Here is a 20,206-nt window from a genome sequence, read left to right as displayed (position 1 = left end):
AGGTCGAGGCGTAATGTGGAGCAGTGTATGATACCTCCGAAGTCGGTGTCATAATCGGTGCCAGAGTTGTAACGGGGAGGAGGGGACAGATGAGGACTGTGACAACCTCCCTATCCCAGAGGGAAGGGAGGAGGCCGATGTGATGGGTATGTCACTGTCTGTCATGGGTATGGCACTGACAGTAACTGTGGCTAGAGATGTAGATGTTGTAGCTGAGTCTAAGGCTGAAGCTAAAGATGAGGATGTAGCGGGAGCTAGAACTGGAACTGGAACTGAAGCTGAAGCGGGGGCTGCAGTAGAAGTAGAGACTAAGGCTGAAGCTGAAGCTAAGGTGGATCCCGCCTTTGCCTTGATGTCAACCCCAAGTCCACTCCTGTTGTAGCGTGTGTTCACATCCTCGAGTTTCAGTTGTGTTGGCTGTTTTTTTTTCCCGTCTTTCTTGGATTTGCCCGTCTCTTTATCGCCTTTGTCCATTTTCTTGGACTGACTTTGATTCCTTTTGCACAGGTCCTAGTGCGGGAGTACGAGGCCCCCCCCCATTGTGAGAGGCACACACATTACAGAGGGGAAGGTATGGAGGAGGAGCAAGAGCGGGGGGGAGCCGGAGCAACCGGAGGGGAGGTAGAGTTGGAACAAGAGGGGAGGCGGAGGGATTGCAGCCCGAAAGGAGGGTGCTGCAAGAGGGGAAGAGAGCCGGCAGGGGGGGGGGGGGGCAAAGCTGCAAGTGGAGGGGGCCGAAATTGCAGACGGGAGGGTTGCTAGCGAGGGGCAGCGCCAAGGAGGGGAGTCGAAGGTAAAGGCGAGGGAGCTATAGGCGGGGAGTTGTAGACAAGGGGCTGCAGGCGGGGGGCAGTGCCACGAGGCGGAGCTACAAGAGGCAGAGCTGAAGAAGGGCAGAGCGGGGTTGCAGGGCAGGGCGGCCACGAGGGCTGGGCTGAGCTTCAGGAGTGCGGAGCAGTGGGAGAGCATAGGGCAGGCGAGCAGAGGGTAGCGAGCGGAGCAAGAGCAGCGGGCAGAGGCAACGGGCAGGTGAGAAGAGGGGAAGGGGCGAAGCAGGAGCAGCGGGCAGGCGAGCGGAGGGCGGAGCAGCGAGCAGAGAGGGACGGCCGAGAGGGAGAGATACGGGCGGAGCAGCAAGCACAAAAACGCGCTTCTAAAGAGCTCACTGTGTGCACATATAGCAAACCCCAAAGACCTGAGAGGCAACATCAACCAATACCGAGACCTTGATGCGGTCCACACTAACAATGTAGGACACTTCTGCAAGGCAAAGGAGAGGCTTGTGCTGCCCACCGGAATGCAGGGTTACTGCGTGAGTGGGAGAGTGAAATCTAGGAGTGATAGATCCAAGAAGAGAGCTGAGAGATGACTGAAGTATAGAGCTGAGAGTGAGCTGTGTAAAACTGTAAAAGATAACTGAAAAGAGCTGCTGAAACAGACCCCAGACCTTACTCAGTTCGCTGTCCCGACTCCCCGTCTGATTCGCTGTGTGAACACCTTCCCAAAGGGCTGAACTGATGCCAAAGGTTGAGGCTGGTCAAAGGGCCACAGGGGGTAAGTGTCAGTGTCATCGACCTTCACCTAACTCGTTGCTACTCATGCCATAGTTCTCTAATATCGCTGATATTTGTCACGGGCAATGGCTTCTGGTTTTTCCTCCCAGCCAACTCTCAGGGACCTGATGCGTTCTAATTATTTTTCATTTCGTTAATACCTTCATCCTTATCCCTGAGACCCACAATTCCCTAGATAGTTCCTGGCCACATGTCTTCATTTTAGGCCCTTACTTAGATGCATCCTTTTTCACCCCTCTCTTGGAGTTCCTTTAAAAACAATTGCCCCTTGGCAATTTACACATTTAGATGCACCTAGGCCCTAGCCCTATTAGAACTATCTAGTCAATGCCATTACGCCCTCACCTTGGACCTTGGCAGTTACTTCTCTCGACCATTTAATTACGCACATTAACTATTACACAAGTTGGTCATCTAAGAGAAAATGCCCACCGATCCATCCGAGGTCATGCTATCTCGACTAGAGCATAACATTCCTTCCCTCTTCAAGCATCAGCGTCCTCGATGATGAAATCTGGGAATGCTCTCCGCAACTGGTACACGGATTCCCAAGTGGCTTCCGATAGAGGCTGACCATGCCATGCAACCAACACCGTGGGTATTTTTCGATTTCGTATTTGCATTGTTCCTCGGTCCAGGATTCTTGTTGGTTTGTGCCTTGCAATATCCTCTATCTCCTGAAACAAAACCACACCTTCGATTAGTGAGTCACCTGTATGCAAAAATTTCTTTAAACGCGAAACATGAAAAACCGGGTGCACCTTACACCCCTGTGGCAATTCTAATTTATAGGCTACACTGCCTATTCTCTTCAGAATTAACCACGGCCCACAGTATCGAGGTGATAACTTAGCACACTCTCCTGAAGTCAACGACTTCGAGTGCGAAGGAATTCTGAGAAAAACTTTTTCTCCTTCTTCAAATACTCTTATAGACCGATTTTCATCCGCATACACCTTGGCTCTATCCATAGCCTGACGGATATTAGCTCTCGCAAGTGCTAGCATCTCCCGCATCTGAACTACAAAGTTCGCGGCACTAGGCACTTTCTGAGGTACTCCAACTATAGTCGGATTGGCTGGCCTATAACCATAGTTCAGCTCAAACGGACTGAACCCAGTAGATGAATGTTTTCTATCATTGTAGGCAAACTCCAACAATGGCAACCACTTGTCCCATGTATGTTGCCTCAATGACACATATGCTCTCAGCATATCCTCTAAAGTCTGGTTGACTCTCTCCGTCTGACCATCCGTCTCAGGATGATCCCCACTACTCATTCCCAACTCAGTCCTTAGTGTCTCAAATACCGCTGTCCAAAAATGACCGGTAAACCTGACATCTCTGTCTGACACTATGGATCTAGGCAATCCATGCAGACGAAATATATGTTTAATAAACAAATCCGCTACTTGCGGGGCACTAATAGACTCTCTAGTCGGAATGAAGTGAGCCATCTTGGTTAGACGATCAACCACCACAAGGATAGAATTATACCCTCCTTGTGTTGCAGGTAACCCTACAATGAAGTCCATGGAAATGCTCTCCCACTTACTTAGTGGTATTTCCAAGGGCTGTAAAAGTCCGGGTGGCTTCACCCGCTCGGCCTTACTTACCTGACACGAGAAACACCGTGTCACATATTCATGAATATGCTTTTTCATCTTTGGCCAAAAGAAATCTCGCTTCACGAGATCATATGTCTTCTCGACACCTGGGTGTCCCGCACACGGGCTATCATGGCATTGTCGAATGACTCTCTGCCTGAGATCATTCTGACCAGGTACTACAACCTTGCCATTTCTAACTAGCATACCATCCCTTATGGTATATCTTGCATAAGTTTGGCCTTTTCTGGATGCCAGGTCATCCTTTTCACTTTCCCCGGGTTTTAACACATGAGCCTTAGGCCATAAGCTCTGGACAAACTCGTCCACCTTCTGAGTTTCTCTGATCTCGGTCATTAGAGCACTCTCTAATACCGTGAAACTCAGGTTGTGCATAATGCGAGACAACGCATCAGCAACCTTATTGTCTTTTCCTCTTCGGTACCGAATCGTTAGATTAAACTCCTGCATGAGCTCTGCCCACCTAGCTTGGCGGCCCCTCAAGTCAGGCTGTTTACAGAAATGTTTCAGAGTATCATGATCTACATCCACATAAAACTCTGAACCATACAGATAATGCCTCCATGTTTTCAAAGCATGGATAACAGCATACAACTCCAATTCATGAGTTGGCCAATTCCTTTGAGAGGGAGAAAGCTTCTTGCTTTCAAAGGCTACTGGCCTTCCCTCTTGAAGGAGAACTGCTCCTACCGCAATGCCACTTGCATCGGTTTCTAGGAACAATGGTTTCTGGGGATCAACTATTTTTAACACCGGTCCTGAGACCACAGCTTGTTTTATGGTGTTAAAACTTTCTTGTTGATTCTGTCCCCAAATAAAAGGTACTTTATCTGAGGTCAGATCAGTCAATCGCGATACTATTTCGGAATATCCTTTGATATGCCTTCTATAAAACTGGACAAATCCCAAGAATGATCGCAACGCGGTCAGACTCTGAGGGATTGGCCAAGTTAGTATCGCAGCCACTTTCTTCGGATCCATTTCTACCCCCTGTGGAGTAATTATGAACCCTAAATACTCAAGCCTAACCATACACAGTATAGTTTTCTTTTTATTCACGTAAAGACTGGCTTTCCTCAAAGTACTGAACACTATCCTTAAGTGTTCACGATGCTCAGTAACACTTTTACTGAATATCAAGATATCGTCAATAAAATGTACTACGAACTTTCCGATATACGGACGTAGTAAATCGTTCATAAGCATGACGAAGGTCGCTGGAGCATTGGTAAGTCCGAAGGGCATTACCAAAAACTCATAATGACCAAACCTGCTTCTAAAAGCGGTTTTATGCACATCCTCGGCTCTAATCCGGATCTGATGATAGCCGCACTTAAGGTCTATCTTGCTGAAAATCACAGCTCCATGTAATGCATCTAGCAAATCATCAATCCGAGCCATCGGATACCTGTGCTTAACAGTGATATTATTCAATGCTCTGTAATCTATACAGAGGCGAAACGTATCATCCTTTTTTCTCTTTAATATCACTGGTGAAGCAAAAGGTGAGAAACTTGGTTGAATCTGCCCCAACTTGAGGTATTCTTCCAGTTGCCTACGCACCTCTGCTTCTTCAGTAAAACTCATTCTATAAGGAGGTCTATTTACAGGCTCTGCCCCCGGGATCAGTTCAATCTTATGCTGAACTTTCCGCTCTGGAGGTAACCCATAAGGTAGTTCATCCCTAAAGCATTCAGAGAACTCCTCTGTTATAAGATTAGCCAGCTTGGCCATCTCACCACTCTGCGTAACATCAGTGCTAGCCGAAGACTCATCCACCGGCTCTACCGATGCGGTGCAAAGGTACAAAAACTCTACTTGAGCCTTCCTGATTTCCATCACGGAAACCAACGGTCCCTGAGGTATATCTTTTTCACCTCGCAAGACATAAAGCACATCATTCATCTTGAATTGATATACGTGCTTTTTCCAATCAATGGCTGGATTCTTACTAGAATGCCACGCCATTCCCAGGGCTATATCCGCATGAGCAAGCTTGGTCATTTCAAAATCAAGCTTCTCAGTATAGTCCTGAATCCGAAGCTCCAACTGGGTAACCCTTTGGTCCCATACTTCAGTTGAACTTCCGTCTGCCATCCTGACTGTGTACGCATAGTCAGATGGACTTGTCTTTAATTTCAGCCTCTTCACGAGCTTGGAGTTAATCACATTGTGAGTTGACGCTGAGTCAAACAACACAATGACATCATGATTGGCCACTTGCCCTTTCATTTTGATTAGCTCCGTATCATTGAAGGCTGTATACCCCGTTGCTGCGGGCTTAGATAGGATGTTATCAGGTGCACTCGTCACTAACTTAGCAACAGATACACATAACAAACAAGGTACTAACCTCTGAGAAGGTCCCGCCAGTTGCATCTGCATATGTTCCGCACTGGGACTCTCCTGCATTTCTACGTCGCATTCAGATATTATCATATTAGCCGTGCGACGATCTTTGTTCAGTGGACAATCCTTCCACTGATGTCGCTGAAGGCAGCCGAAGCACAATCCTTCTTTCCTAGCTTTCTCTTTTTGTTCAGGGGTCAATGAGGACTTTGACCAAGCCCGGGCTGCCATTGGAGTTATTTTCCTTTTCACTCCAACGGTGGTACTTGTTTTTGCTGGTCCCTCAACCGGCTTCACCTGCTTGGTTTGGCCACTTGGCTGCGAGACACTTGTCTTTGAAACCCATTTCCTCTGAAATCCCCCTTTCCTCGGGTGCTCATACTGAGTCCCTACCTGCACAAATCCACCAGACCTACCTCTGGCATCCTCATAGTTCAGGGCTACTGCTATAGATTCATCTAATGTAGTCACATATTTAGCCCGAACTTCCATTTTTATCTTGTCGTTCAGTCCATAAATATAGTCTTTTAACTGAACCGACATAGGGAGAGGGTCTGTTATTTTCATAATACATTCCCTAAATTTGTCAGTGTACTCTGCCACTGACAAGCTCCTCTGACGAAGATTTCTATAAGCATCCCAAGCTCGGGATTCTTCATCAGGTGGGAGAAAGTGTTTCTTGAATTCAGTTTTGAACCCTTCCCAGGTGGTTGGAGCAACTTGATCCTTCTGTTGCTTTATCCACCATCTATCCGCTGCCTCAATAAACAGGTGTGTGGCCTCGCGGATTTTCTTTAGATCGGATTTAATCTCACAAATGGCGAAGGCTTCTTCCCACTTGTGCAACCAAACCTCGATCACATCAGAGCTGCGCTCGGTCATCCGACCAGCGTACTTCTCCGGTCTATAATTAGCAATATTGGGCACTTTGACCCTTGCGCGCTCTAAGGAATGTACACTGGGCTCTGGCTCAGCTAGAGCTTTGCCCTTATCCATCCTAGACGGTCTAGCCGACAAGGCTTGCACCATCTCCCTAATCTCATTTTGACCAGCATTCGCCTGAAGTTGCTGGTTCATAATCTGCTGTAAAGCATCCTCTAATATTAAAATCCTACCAACCAATGTAGGTGCTGCCTGATGTGATATTGGTTGTGTTGACTGTACTCTAGACTCGCTAGGGTTCACCCTTGAACTCTGTCCTTCAGCTTCCATTTGTTGAGAGGGAGGTTTTTTTTTTTTTTTTTTTTTTTTTTCACAAATGATGGATTTCCCCCTTTTGCTTATACTCAGAAAAGATAAACGACAATCCCTGTTGTAAAAACGAATTAACTGCAACTCAGAATTTTTTTCGAAAGAAAATGCTTCCTGGATTCAAATCTGCCGTCACGTATGCTCTGGATTGAAGGCTCGCCACCAGCTGTTCGTTATCATCTGTTTGCGTTGGATTGAAGGTGGCGGCTGGTTTCCTGCGTAACGTTCTTCATACTTGTCGTCGTTTCTGCTATCTAGTAATTCTCTCCACGTCGCAAGTAATTATCACGATTCAGCCCCGTTACCAGTCGCTGCGTCAAGCCTCAAATAGTGGAGTGTCCTTCCAGACTTTCTGCATGGTCGAGATTCGTATCTACATCGTCGGCGCAGGCGAATTGAAACGACGCGACGCAGACCACATGCTCCGTTGCGAAGGCATCGAAAGCCCGAAAGGGAAGATAATCAACGGAGAACGACGAGGTTTCGCGAGCTTTGCGTATTAACGCAAAATTAAATAGGTATCAACGTACGCCGCTTCTTTTCCGTCGATCCCTGTGCTCTGATACCAAATGTCATCGACCTTCACCTAACTCGTTGCTACTCATGCCATAGTTCTCTAATATCGCTCATATTTGTCACGGGCGATGGCTTCTGGTTTTTCCTCCCAGCCAACTCTCAGGGACCTGATGCGTTCTAATTATTTTTCATTTCGTTAATATGGCCACATGTCTTCATTTTAGGCCCTTACTTAGATGCATCCTTTTTCACCCCTCTCTTGGAGTTCCTTTAAAAACAATTGCCCCTTGGCAATTTACACATTTAGATGCACCTAGGCCCTAGCCCTATTAGAACTATCTAGTCAATGCCATTACGCCCTCACCTTGGACCTTGGCAGTTACTTCTCTCGACCATTTAATTACGCACATTAACTATTACACAAGTTGGTCATCTAAGAGAAAATGCCCACCGATCCATCCGAGGTCATGCTATCTCAACTAGAGCATAACAGTCAGGCTGTGCAGAGGGGGATGAGGAAGAGCTGTAGGGGGCTGAAGATCTGAGGGAGCTGAATGAGGAAGGAGGCAAGGGGCTCCCCGGGGCTGGGGCTGAGCCAACCTGCCCTAAACAAGCCGACTTCTAGTCGGCTGTTTAGAGCTGGCTTTCCAGCCCTTTTCCCCATAAAAGCCCACCTTGGGTGGGGTGCAGGGCAGCCTATATAAGCAGCCCTCCCCCAGCCCATTCCCTCTCATATGTTCCAGTCCTGAGGGGGCCCAGAAGGGCTCCTATCCTAGGACCTAGACCTACGCTCATCTCCCTTCTCCCTCTATGGTGGATTACGCTAATTCCTCGCTAAAGGTTTAAAGGTGGTCTTGCTATAAATTACACAATCAGATTACCGTTGCATGTTACATTGGTATCAGAGCTTCGGTATGTATCCAGCTTGACTACCACAAGTATATGGTTGTATATATACCTAGATGAATCCAGGAACATTCCCAAACTCATCCTCTAAAAACACAACATAGTGCAGTTTCAATCTCATGATAGTCACTCACAAGGTTGAAAACCATAAACTCCATCATGCATAGCAGGGACTAGCTACTATGACATCCCCACTGACGTCATCAGCGCCCAACAGTGGGTGTAGACCATAGTATAAAAATATGCTCTCACACATACAAATCCACACACCCACACATACTTGAGCATCCATTTATACAAAGTCTTCGTACTGAGTTTCTGTCGGCACTCCGGAGGTGAAGGGCAGACTCAGCCATGATGAAGGCTAGCACTAAAGGAGAAGGCTATGTGTTGAGATATGGAAAGGATACACAATCAAGCGCCATGGAAAGGTCGGGAAAAGGAGTCAACATTGAAGACTTTGAAGAGGAGAAAGACTACCAACAAGATCTGCTTCCGCCAAGTGCTCAAGAAGTGATGGCGAACCTTCTAGAGCAGAATCGGGTCCTCCTACAGCAACTCGAAGAGCATTCATCCCAGCTAGAAGAAAGCAAAAGACAGCTGGACCAGACAAAACAGCATCTAGAGGAAAAAGAAGCAAAAAAGCCACTGGAAGAAAGAGGAACCACAGATTTCGAAAAACTGCTCTTGTTGATGCGTGAGGAACGCAAAAATGGGAAGACACTGCGACGCGCAGAGCTCGCCCACGCAGAGAGGCAGCAAAAGCTAGACCGAGAGGCAATGCTTCTCCAACACAAACAGATGTTAGCTACTATGCAGGCAAGTTTGAGCGCAACAGCCATCACCGCCACAACTTCGTCATTGACAAAGGTAACACCACTCACTCGGTCCACTCCAAATTTTGTTTAGCATGATGGTAAGTGTGACCATTCAGCAATTTTGCAATTTATTCATCAGTTTGTAGCTCATTTTCCGTTAGCGCAAATTCAAGATGAGCAAGACTAAGTCCACCTCGTAGCCCCTCATCTTACGGGTGAGGCGGTGACCTGGTGGCAACATTGGGCTAGTAAGCATACTGACCCAACAACGTTTAAGACGAATTTCATTTGGGCAACGTTTGTGGCCGACCTCAAAGCCTGTTTTCTCCCATCCCAATATATGCTTAACCTGGAGGATGAGTTTTCTCGTCTCTCCCAGAATGGTTTGCCTGTGTTAACATACAATAACAAGGTCATCACGCTGACACAACAATTGATGCGTGACGGAGAGCGCCAAGATAAAGCAATTCATTCAACAATTGGATACCAACATTCATTATACCATTTGGAACTTCAACCCGCCGGATCACGAGCGGACGCTTACTCTCGCACACAATCAAGAGATGATGTTGAATGGGAGAAAGCCCAAGCAAGTCCAGAAAGATTCCAAAGCTCCGCAGCAATCATACAACACAGCGAGTAAGGATCAGAAGGAGAACCAGTTCCAAAAGAAAGACGGCTAGGCTTCTAGTCGAAAGAATGAGTCCAAGCCAAAGATGACTCCGGATGAGAAGGCTAAAGTAGGTATTACGGGAGGCTATCTACGGCCTGACGAGTAGAAGCGGTACCACCAAGAACATCGATGCTTTCATTGCCACCACATTGCTAGGCATGGCCAAAAGGATAGTCCAACGAGCAAAAGCGGTACCACCAAGAGCATCGTTGCTTTCATTGCCACCACATCACTGGGCATGGCAAGAAGGATTGTCCGAAGTGGCTTGCCAAAAAGGTTGCGAAAGCACCTACTTCGTCCGTCGCCAATGTATTAGCTCTTCCAGCCCCGCCTCCATCCTCAGCTACGAATGCCATCTTCCCTGCTTTGAACGCCGTTCCCACGGTGGTCTTTCAAGGTAAGGAGGGCGATTCCTCAAATCAAAAGAAGGCGCTCATTTGAGCGTACGGCACAGCTAACGGGCATCAGTTTATTGTCATGTTTGATATGGGGAGTCCATAAGATGCCATCTCCCCTCAGCTTGCCAAAACAGTGGGGTGCAACTCAGTGCTTCATGAGCTTGCAATGAACGGATTCACGCCCGGCTTGTGTGCACACACATCACACATAAGGCCATCCATTTCACTTTTTCAGTTCACAAGGCCATGTTTACGCAGGATTTTATTGTGACTCCTTTGATGGGGTGCGACATGATCCTCGGGATTCAGTGCCTAATTGGCGGCAAGACACCTTCACTATTGTGGAAAGTTTACCTGAGCCCACCATGATACGCGGTGATCGGAGCATACCAGGGATTCCGTTAATCTCGCATATTCAAGCAGGTCGCCTCTACCCTCATCTCCTTTCTCCCTCTATGGTGGATTACACTAATTCCTCACTAAAGGTCTAAATAAGGTCTTGCTGTGAATTACACGATCAAATTACCGTTGCATGTTACATTGTTCTCCCCTTGTTGGGCTCCCTCCCCAATTCATGTCCCCCACCCCCTCTCTTCCCTATGAGATCATCAATGCTTTGTCCCCCGAACGGGAATGGGACCTATGTTCCTCACCAACAACATTACAGAGACTTTCCAAGGGAAAGATCTCGTAGTGTATATTGAGACACACCACAGCCTGCGAGGGGGCTACCCTAGTATATGGGTACACGTGGCAGCCCATACATCAATCAGAGAGTACTCATGAGGTGCTCATATACAATGGGCTACAGAGGTGGCCAGGGTCAATGCGATACACATGCTGCCCACAAGGAAGCAGCAATAGACTAGTGGAGTAACTGCTCAGTCCCATGTGGACAGTGGACTTCATGCACAGCCAACGATAGGATATGCATGAATCCCCCAAATACAAATCCAAATTATCACAGCCCATGACGAGGATGTCAATCATGCCCCCATGATCATGCCCCGAGTGTTAGAAAAGTCACTGCCCCACCTGTGAGCCCCCGTTTTGAGGGGACAAGGGGGCAGGGCACTATAGGGGGGTAGGGGAGCAGAGGTCCTACCAGGCTGGAACCCGCGCAGCAAAGGAAGAGGGGTGCAGCCCTTCTACGCGGTTTATGGAGCAGGAAATGGCGGGGCCAATGATCTGCATCAGCAGCCCATGTGCTGGGCACATGGGCCCATTTATAGGGCTGTCCCAAGCCAGCCAAACAGGTTGGTGGAGGCGCCCTGAAGGTCGGTGCTGCAAGCAGGGGGACGACCCCCTGCTGGTCGGTTTTCTCCAGCCCAAGCAAGAGCCTATAAAAAGCCCCCCCTCATTTCTCATCACCTGCACAGACAGCCTTGCATAGGCAAGCGCGCAGAGGGAGAGGAGTAGGCTCAGCAGTTGACAGCATCACTTGGCTGTTTGTACACACTCACCCTTTGAGCTTTTGTCTGCCCACGATTGTGGAAGAATATATCTGAGTTTTTGCTATCTCTTTCTCCGTCTCTCTGAGTGTTGTATGAGCTAGATCAAGAGTGAGGTGTGAGTGATTCTATCCTCTATTTCCAACATGGTATCAGAGCAAGGTTTACAGCTCTAGATCAGAGTACCTCAGCAAGTAGGCGACTCCAATCGACACTCAGGTTTGCTGCGTGGTCAAGTTCTCCGCTGCAAATTCAGTTTCTGTTTATTGTTCTTTATTACAGCAAGGATGGAGGACAAAAATTCTATTGTTGCCTCTTCAGGCCCTTCTCTTTGTATCATCTGGAGGTAGACACATATTTTTTGTATCAGGACTAGACACACAGTCCTTCATAACCTCTTTTTTGTAGAAACGGTTGGTTGGCCCGTTTTGAGACCACCACCGTTATGCTCATTGTATCAGTTATCTTTAGTCTCATAGACCTTCACGGTCTCCCGAAGACTTTAATAAACTTTCTTTCTTTCTTTCTTTCTTCCTTCCTCCTCCATATTCCTCTCATTCACCATCCCGAACTTCGGAGAGTCAGGGAAGCTAGACGGGTCGAACTACCCGATCTGGAAGACGAAAACCCGGAGCCATTTAGTGGCCCGGAAGTTGTGGAAGCTAACAACAAGGGTGGAGGCAAAACCGGAAGATTTGCTGGACAGCAAGTGGAAGATGGTCATTCCAGTAGATGGTGAAGAGCTTGAGAATTGGGAAGAGAGAGATGCCCACTCCCTAGCATTAATCATTGGGACCACGGCAAACTCTGTTCTTCCGCACATCCAGATGGCCGAGACATCTATAGAGGTGTGGCCTATCCTGAAGGATTTGTATACAACAGACAACACATCTCGAATTATGATGCTCCAACATCAACTGTACAATATGGACATGACTGAGGCAGACAATGTTCATGACCATCTAACAAAAGTCAAGGTGGTAAGGGACCAGCTCGCAGCAATTGGTCAAAAGGTAGACTCAAGTCATCTGGCATTGTTGACTTTACACAAGCTACCTTGAAGTTTTAATAGCTTCATCACTACGGTCACTGCAGGACAGAGGACCAAAGCCTCTCACCTTCGAGGAGCTTGGGCCTTTACTATTGCAGGAAGAGGCTCAAGAAAAACTGTTTACTCAATCAAACGAGAAGGCTCTCGTGGCAAGGGAAATGCCTGGCAAGGGTAAGTTCAAAGACTCCAAGAACAAAAGCAAGACCGAGAATGCAGAGAAAAAGAGGCAGATGAAGTGCTTCTACTGTGAGAAGCTTGGTCATTCTGTTAAAGAGTGCCGCAAGAAGAAGGCAGATCTCAAGAAGAAGGAGTCCAAGCCCAAGGAGGAGCCAAAGACCGAATCAGCAAACGTCACGCCCGGCGCTCTCTTCATCATCATTGAGTACTGCTCCGCTTATGCAATCAGTGAAGGAGAGGAAGGTTGGTATGTGGACAGTGGAGCTTCAAAGCACATGTTCAAAAAGGAGTGGTTCAAAGCCATGGAAGGTACGTATCCCGATTCCAAGGTCACTATGGGGGATAACTGGTCATGCCCTGTGAAGAGTGTTGGTGGTATTCCATTCATCACGACTCTAGGAAACGAGGAGCTGATTTCCGATGTACTGTATTGAATGAATTTGTGCAAGAACCTTTTGTCTGTCACTCAGATGGACAAGCACAATATGTCGATCTTATTCGACTACGGCAAAGTCATTGTCACATCCAAGGCAAACGGACAGGTGGTGGCTCAAGGCGTCGAGGAGCATGTGCTATATCGGCTAAACGCTCTCTTGGTGCACGGGGACCATGGCAGATCCAAATTATGGCATGAGCAATTCGGTCACGTCAACTATGGCACTCTCGCCGAGATGCAAAAAACAAAGATGGAGGATGTACTTCCACCAATTGCAGGGAATGATCGTTGTCTGCAGGGCTTGCGTGAAAGGCAAGCAACACAAGGACAAGTACCCACAGAAGGCCTCATCACGCGCCAAGAAGCCGTTCAAGTTGGTTCACGCCGACATCTGCGGCCCAATGTCAACAAATTCATTCGCAGGTTTGCGGTATTCTCTTTTATCAGTGGATGATTTTAGTCGCATGACATGGGTATTCTGCCTGGCCAAGAAATCTCAAGCTTTTGAGAAATTCAAAGACTGGAAGGCCTAGGTAGAGAAGGAGAGCGGGGAGGTAATCAAAGCCTTCCGCGTTCACTTCTACCGAGTTCAATGGATTTTGCAAGAAGCACGGGATTAAGAGACAGCTCGCACATCTCAGCAGAATGGAGTTGTTGAGAGGAAGCACAGGACCGTCACAGAGACAAAGTTGACCATGTTGCGAGGGAGGAATCTCTCGAAAGCCTACTGGGGTGAAGCCGTGAACACTGCCGTTCACATCCTCAACAGAACCAAGACCAAGGCTGTTGATGACAAGACTCCATATGAAGCTTACTATGGTAAGAAGACCACCATATCTCATTTAGGGGTTTTCGATTCTAAAGCATTTGTGCATGTGCATAAAGATGAGCGAACAAAGCTTGATTCCCATAGCCGAAGCTGTATCTTTGTGGGATACAGTAAAGAGTCCAAGGCCTATCGCATGTTTGACTCGAAAACGAAGAAGATCCTTATTAGCAGGGATGTGATCTTTAAGGAGTCCGAGCCACAGCCTGCAGTAGGTTCTAGAACTTTCGGCATTACCCCCACCCAAGGTCACCATCCGAGAGGTGGGGCTGACTGAAGACCCCGAGGAGGAGGAGGAGCATGCCATTCCAGAACCAGCTTCCAAGTCAACTCCATCAAAAGCACCTTCATCAGAGAAGAAGCTACCTCAATGGTATTTGAAGACGTTAGCAGACTCACGGGTCACAAATATTCCCGAGAGCAGTTCCAGAGCACGGTGGTCTCAACGAAACATGAAGACTCCCTCTGTGAACTACGCTTTGGTAGCTCAGCTTGCGGAGCCCCGTTCCTTCCTGGAAGCGAAGAATATACCAGAATGGCAGGAAGCCATGCAAGCAAAGATGGATGCCATTTTGAAAAATGACACCTGGGATTTAGTGCCCAAACCAACCAAGCGGAAGGTCATTGGGACTAAATGGGTGTACAAGTTTAAGTTCAAGTCAAATGGGAGCTTGGACAAGTACAAAGCAAGATTGGTGGTGAAAGGCTATGCACAGTCAAAAGGACTTGACTTCGACGAGACCTTCGCCCCCACAGCTAGGATGGTGACTATTCGGACAATCATTGCCTTGGCTGCTCATTACAGTTGGCCTATTTTTCAGATGGACGTCAAGTCTGCATTTTTGAATGGTACCCTGGAGGAGGAGGTATATGTGACACAAGCACCAGGATTTCAGATTCCAAGATCCCCATCAAAAGTCTTCAAACTAAAGAAGGCCTTATACGGGCTGAAACAAGTCCCCAGAGCTTGGTACCAGCGGATAGATGTTTTCTTTCAGAAGATCGGGCTTCAACAGAGTCCATTAGAGGCAAATCTTTATCTCGACACAGAGGGGGATTTGTGGCTAGTATTGATTCTATATGTAAATGACCTCATCATTACTAGGGATCATATGAAGAAGATTCTCACGTCAATGGACTTCTCATGGAGGAGTTTGAGATGATTGACTTAGGCATACTTCACTACTTTCTTGGGATTGAGGTGAAGCAGGGAAAGAGCAATATCTTTATTTCACAGGAGAAATATTACAGGGAACTGCTCAAACGCTTTGAGATGGAAAATTGCAAAGCAGCAGTGACTCCCATGGAAACTGGTCTGAAGCTGAGTGTGCGTGATCCACCTCAAACACTTGGTGGGGAGTTTGCTTTACCTCACCAATACCCGACCAGATATTTCCTACGCAGTTGGATTGCTCTGTCAGTTCTCCGCCACACCCAAGAAGGCTCATTGGGACGCAAGTATGAGGGTGCTAAGGTACACTTGAAGGGTACCTGCACCTACTGCATCACTTATACGAGAGGCATTGAGTTGGAGGTTTCTGTGATAGTGATTGGGCAGGTGACATTGATACCCAGAGATCGACCTCTGGATATTGTTCCTTACTCTCATCAGGAGCTGTGTCATGGCTGAGTAAGAAACAACCTACTGTCGCCCTTTCATCTATAGAGATGGAGTACAGGGCTGCCTATACAGCGGCATGTGAAGCATAATTACTCAGGTGGATCTTGGAGGACATGAATGTGGCCCAAGAAGATGCAACTGTGGTATGTGCAACAACCAAAGTTGCATAGCGATCGCCAACAACCCCGTGTTTCACGCACGGACGAAGCACATTGAGGTCCACTACCACTTTGTTCGAGAACTCATCGACGAAGAAGTCATAGAGTCGATATACTACCCGACCAACAACAACATCTCAAATGTCTTCACGAAGGTGCTTCCCAGAGAGCAGATGGAACACCTCATTCGACGCATGGGGATCGGCCCACAGTTGTGTCATTGAGAGGCTGTTTTGAGGGGACAAGGAGGCAGGGGACTATAGGGGGGTAGGGGAGCAGAGGTGCTACCAGGCTGGAACCCGTGCAACAAAGGAAGAGGGGCGCGCCCCTTCTACGCGGCTTATGAAGCAGGAAATGGCGGGGCCAATGATCTGCATCAGCAGCCCATGTGCTGGGCACATGGGCCCATTTATAAGGCTAGCCCAAGACAACCAACCACGTTGGTGGAGGCGCCCTGAAGGTCGGTGCTGCAAGCAGGGGGCTGACCCCCTACTGGTCAGTTTTCTCCAACCCAAGCAAGGGCCTATAAAAAGCCCCCTCTTTGTTCGAAATGACCCAACAGAGGGTATGCACAGCGGAAGACTTATAGTATTTGCCCAGGAGCTCACACAGTGTGCGTGTGGGGGTGTGGAATCACAAACTTCTTAACTTATGTGCATAGATGTGCAAGCCAGTAAATAGACAATGCTCAGAGACAAATATAGAAGCAACTCTTTATATTTCCGTCCATCCACAAAGTAGGACAGGATACAATACCAAAAAGGTTCTCCTACTAGATGTAAAGCACTTCTAGATCTCTAAGCCCGCGTGCTCCACCTCGAGCACTTGTAGACTCTCTGTCTAGTGTGTTCTTCTCCACCTTACTCCCTATGAATCAGCCTAGGTGGGCAGCCCCTACCAAGCTTTGTTTGCAGCACACAGGTCCCCTTGGTCCTCCTGAATGTAGGCTCCAAGATAGCTGCTCCACTGCTCCAAACTGCTTGTGAATGGCTGCTCTAGAAGATGATGATCTCAGCAACCTTCTGCCCTAGAAGACAGTCTAGGTTCAGCCTCTCCCTAGAGCTAAGTCTGCAGCAACACCTCTCTCCTTCACTTCCTGTGTAGAGGCCCAAGGATGGTGGATGTGCTGCTCCTTCCAAAACTGCTTGGCTGGATAATGAAATGAGGCTTGAGGCCTCTCCTTTTATAGGCCCCCAAGGGGCTGTCATAAAACCGACCAGCCAGCCTCATCCTGGCCGACCAGACTGGCCGACCTGGTTGGCTGGTCCAACCAGCCCTATATAAGGGCCCTAGCCAGGCCCTTTTGGGCTGCTGCTAGGCTCCCCTTTGCTATGCTGTCCTTCCATCAACAGGCTCTTGTGCAGGCCCCAAACCTGCCCCGTGTGTGCCTTTGATGGTGAAGTACCCCGCCCTGTGCCGCCTTCTCCTTGCCTCTGTCTGGAGCTCCAAATCGCCACTGATCTGCTCCTGGACCTGCTTCTGCCAGTCGCCTTATCCATGGTGCTGATCCATTATCCCAAATGGCTCCACGTACTTCTCTAGATGTGCTGCCCACATGACAGCCATGATGCTGTCCATGTGGCAGCCCCTTTCTCTCTTTTCCTGTGAGGTTGGCAGCCCCCTCTCCATGTTATTTCCTCTAGGCATGCTGCCCACATGGCATCCAAACAGATGCCCATGTGGCAACTCTTGCCCTAGGTCTCCCTCCCCATGCTCTCCTCGTATGGGGGCTTACAGATGGGGAGGTGACCATTCCAACACTCTCCCCCCCTCATTTCTCATCACCTGCACAGACAGCCTTGCACAGGCAAGCGCGCAGAGGGAGAGGAGTAGTAGGCTCAGCAGTTGACAGCATCACTTGGCTGTTTGTACACGATCATCCTTTGAGCTTTTGTCTGCCCACAATTGTGAGTTTTTGCTATCTCTTTCTCCGTCTCTCTGAGTGTTGTATGAGCTAGATCGGGAGTGAGGTGTGAGTGATTCTATCCTCTATTTCCAACACCGAGTCCTGTTCATACAGAGGCTCACAGGTAGGGGCACCCAATTTCCAACACATCTTCGAAGAGCTTATAGGCATTTGGAAGAGGGAAGACAAAGATGTGGTGCAGTCAATTAATGGCTTCACACATCATTATAGAATGTTTGTTATCAGGCAAGATCATCTACTTCATTCACACAGCTGACTGGATTGCTCTTATCAGAGAAGCAATGTATGAAGAATTTCAAGGCAAGATTGTAGACAGTGGACACGTGCACAAAAAGAGTAAAAGCGAAAGAAGCATGGGAAGAAAAAACAGTTGAAGCGGGTCTCGGACAGACTCTCATAGAGCAAGGAGTTAAGAGGTTAGTAACGACAATAGCTCTGATGGTGGGTCAGACAACCCAGCCACTATATCAAGGACTGCCCAAGAAGAAAGAGAATTGGGAGCACCAAATTGAGGTTTGGCAGGAGCTAGAACACATATTCATCTCGCAGCAAAAGTATAATGGAGAGATTCTGAAGGCATAGGCTAGCTAAGCAAATGCATGATGGAAGCTTCAGAGAGTCGCCTATCGAAAAAGAGGAAGGTGTCTTAGGGATTTGCAAAACATATGGTACAACAACAAAGACAGTTTAAATGAAGCACATGTTTCTGTCCAATACTATCAAACACATAGATAGTGAAAATTTAGCTGCCAATTCGATAATTCTTCCCCTGAAAGATATCAATCTCAATCCTCACATAACATGACATTTACTTCGTCGAGGTAAATGCGGCAAAGACCCAAAATTTACGAAGATCTTGATTTCATGGAAGATGCCTTAGCAGTAAACATTCGCAACTGGCTGATCAACATTACAAACGCTGGCAAAGTACCGAAGAATTTACAAAATGCTTGATTTACAAAATTTACAGAACATTCGTAACTAGCAGAAGTTTCCATTTTCTAACTACTACTAGAATACGATCTGACCTACCCTAACGTTGTAGGAAAAGAGCTGCCAGTCCTCGGACGATGTGAAAGCTGTAAAGAGTACACAATTAATCCATATAATGCGACAACTGATAACTTTAACGCAGTTGCGCTCCGTACATATATGGAATGATGGCTTGCAGCTGCATGGGCTTGAATGCACTTCTTCCAAGGCATTGGATTGCAGTCGAGTTCTCGCGAGAAGAATGGTATAATGCAAAGACTCAAAGACGTGTGATCGCAAAATGTAAAGGATTGAAGGCTGCTCTTGAAGCTGAACAAGCGAAAAGCAAACAAACCTTCTCGATGAGGCGAGAGTCGGAGACGGTCTTGGAATCCAGGGCAAGCAATGCATATTTGGTGGCCTTGATGAGCTCGGAGGGATTCTTGGGCTTGGAAGGCTTGAAAAAGGAGAAGGAGGACATGGCGGCCTGGAATTGCATGACGGGATCATCAAGATCGGAGCATACAATGCGAAATTCTTGTGGCGCATTAGTCTCCCTTAATCCCCCCTTAATCGACCTTATAATACCAGATTGAGGTTGGCATCATCTTTAGGTTGACGTTGACATCATCTAAAGAATCAAGAGAGCGTTGCCTTCATTGTTTCATTTTTCTGACTTTTATGGAGTATTTAGTTGATGTGGGGGGAGAGGGAGAGCAAAGAGCGTGCGCTCATGTGAGAGAGAGAGAGTGAGAGACGGACAGACAGACAGACAGCAAGCAAAATGAGAATAGAAAGGAGTGAATCAAGGCATCGGCATGGGATGAGTGCCCAAAATTGATTGGGAGTACACTTTTTCTCAAAAGTGTTAGTAGAGCACTACTGCCTATGAGGCGGCGCTAAAAAAGCTAGGTCGCAGTAGGCGACCTTTCCGTCATGGCTCTAACTCCAAATTGGACCTGAATGCTCACTATTATCCAATTGGAGTTTCAGTAGCAAGGTCGTGAGCTTTGTCCAACAATTATGCAATCAAGTGATGGCAAGAAAGAAAATATGTAATTATCTCCCTCCTTATATAATAGATTTGTGGGAAGAATGAATAAAAAAGTATGCTTTTTGGTCAAATTTGGAAGGAGTGTTTTAGTCCTTTAGATCAATCTAAAATCAAGGGCCTAAGATTGTACACGTGGCTTAAGGAGAGCCCACAAAAGTTTTGCTTTTCTAGAAAGCACGTTTCAAACCCTTGGATCTTCGTAAAGATTGACGCCTATAATCATGACACATGAACGCCTATAATCACGACACATGGCTTAACTAGGGCTTAGAAAAGGAAAACTTCCTTCTAGGTTGCATGCCGTAACAAGGTACACATGGTAGCTTGAAGGAAAAGAGCCTAGGAAATGCTGCCCTTGGACTCTTGGATTACCACTATGGACTTTTACAGACTCGTGAACTATCATGGTCTACCACCCCT

General features: G+C 47.5%; 1 protein-coding gene across 1 annotated transcript in view; it reads right to left on the bottom strand.

Moving 5' to 3' along the window:
* The window catches only part of LOC147899716 (Mo25 family protein), a 50,505-nt gene extending 31,238 nt beyond the window's left edge, over positions 1-19,267 (bottom strand). Inside the window, exon 1 of the mRNA XM_087378103.1 lies at positions 19,088-19,267. Coding sequence (XP_087234229.1) covers positions 19,088-19,231 — 144 coding nt within the window. The 5' untranslated portion in view covers positions 19,232-19,267. The remainder of the gene's footprint in view (positions 1-19,087) is intronic.
* Positions 19,268-20,206: the final 939 nt, after the last annotated feature.

The sequence above is a fragment of the Dipteris shenzhenensis genome, chromosome 8, assembly GCF_047967505.1.
Source record: "Dipteris shenzhenensis isolate YYH24624 ecotype China chromosome 8, Dip_SZ_1.0, whole genome shotgun sequence".
Classification (NCBI taxonomy): Eukaryota; Viridiplantae; Streptophyta; class Polypodiopsida; order Gleicheniales; family Dipteridaceae; genus Dipteris; species Dipteris shenzhenensis.
The sequence above is the reverse complement of the archived record's forward strand: the minus strand, read 5'-3'. Positions and strand labels throughout refer to the sequence as shown.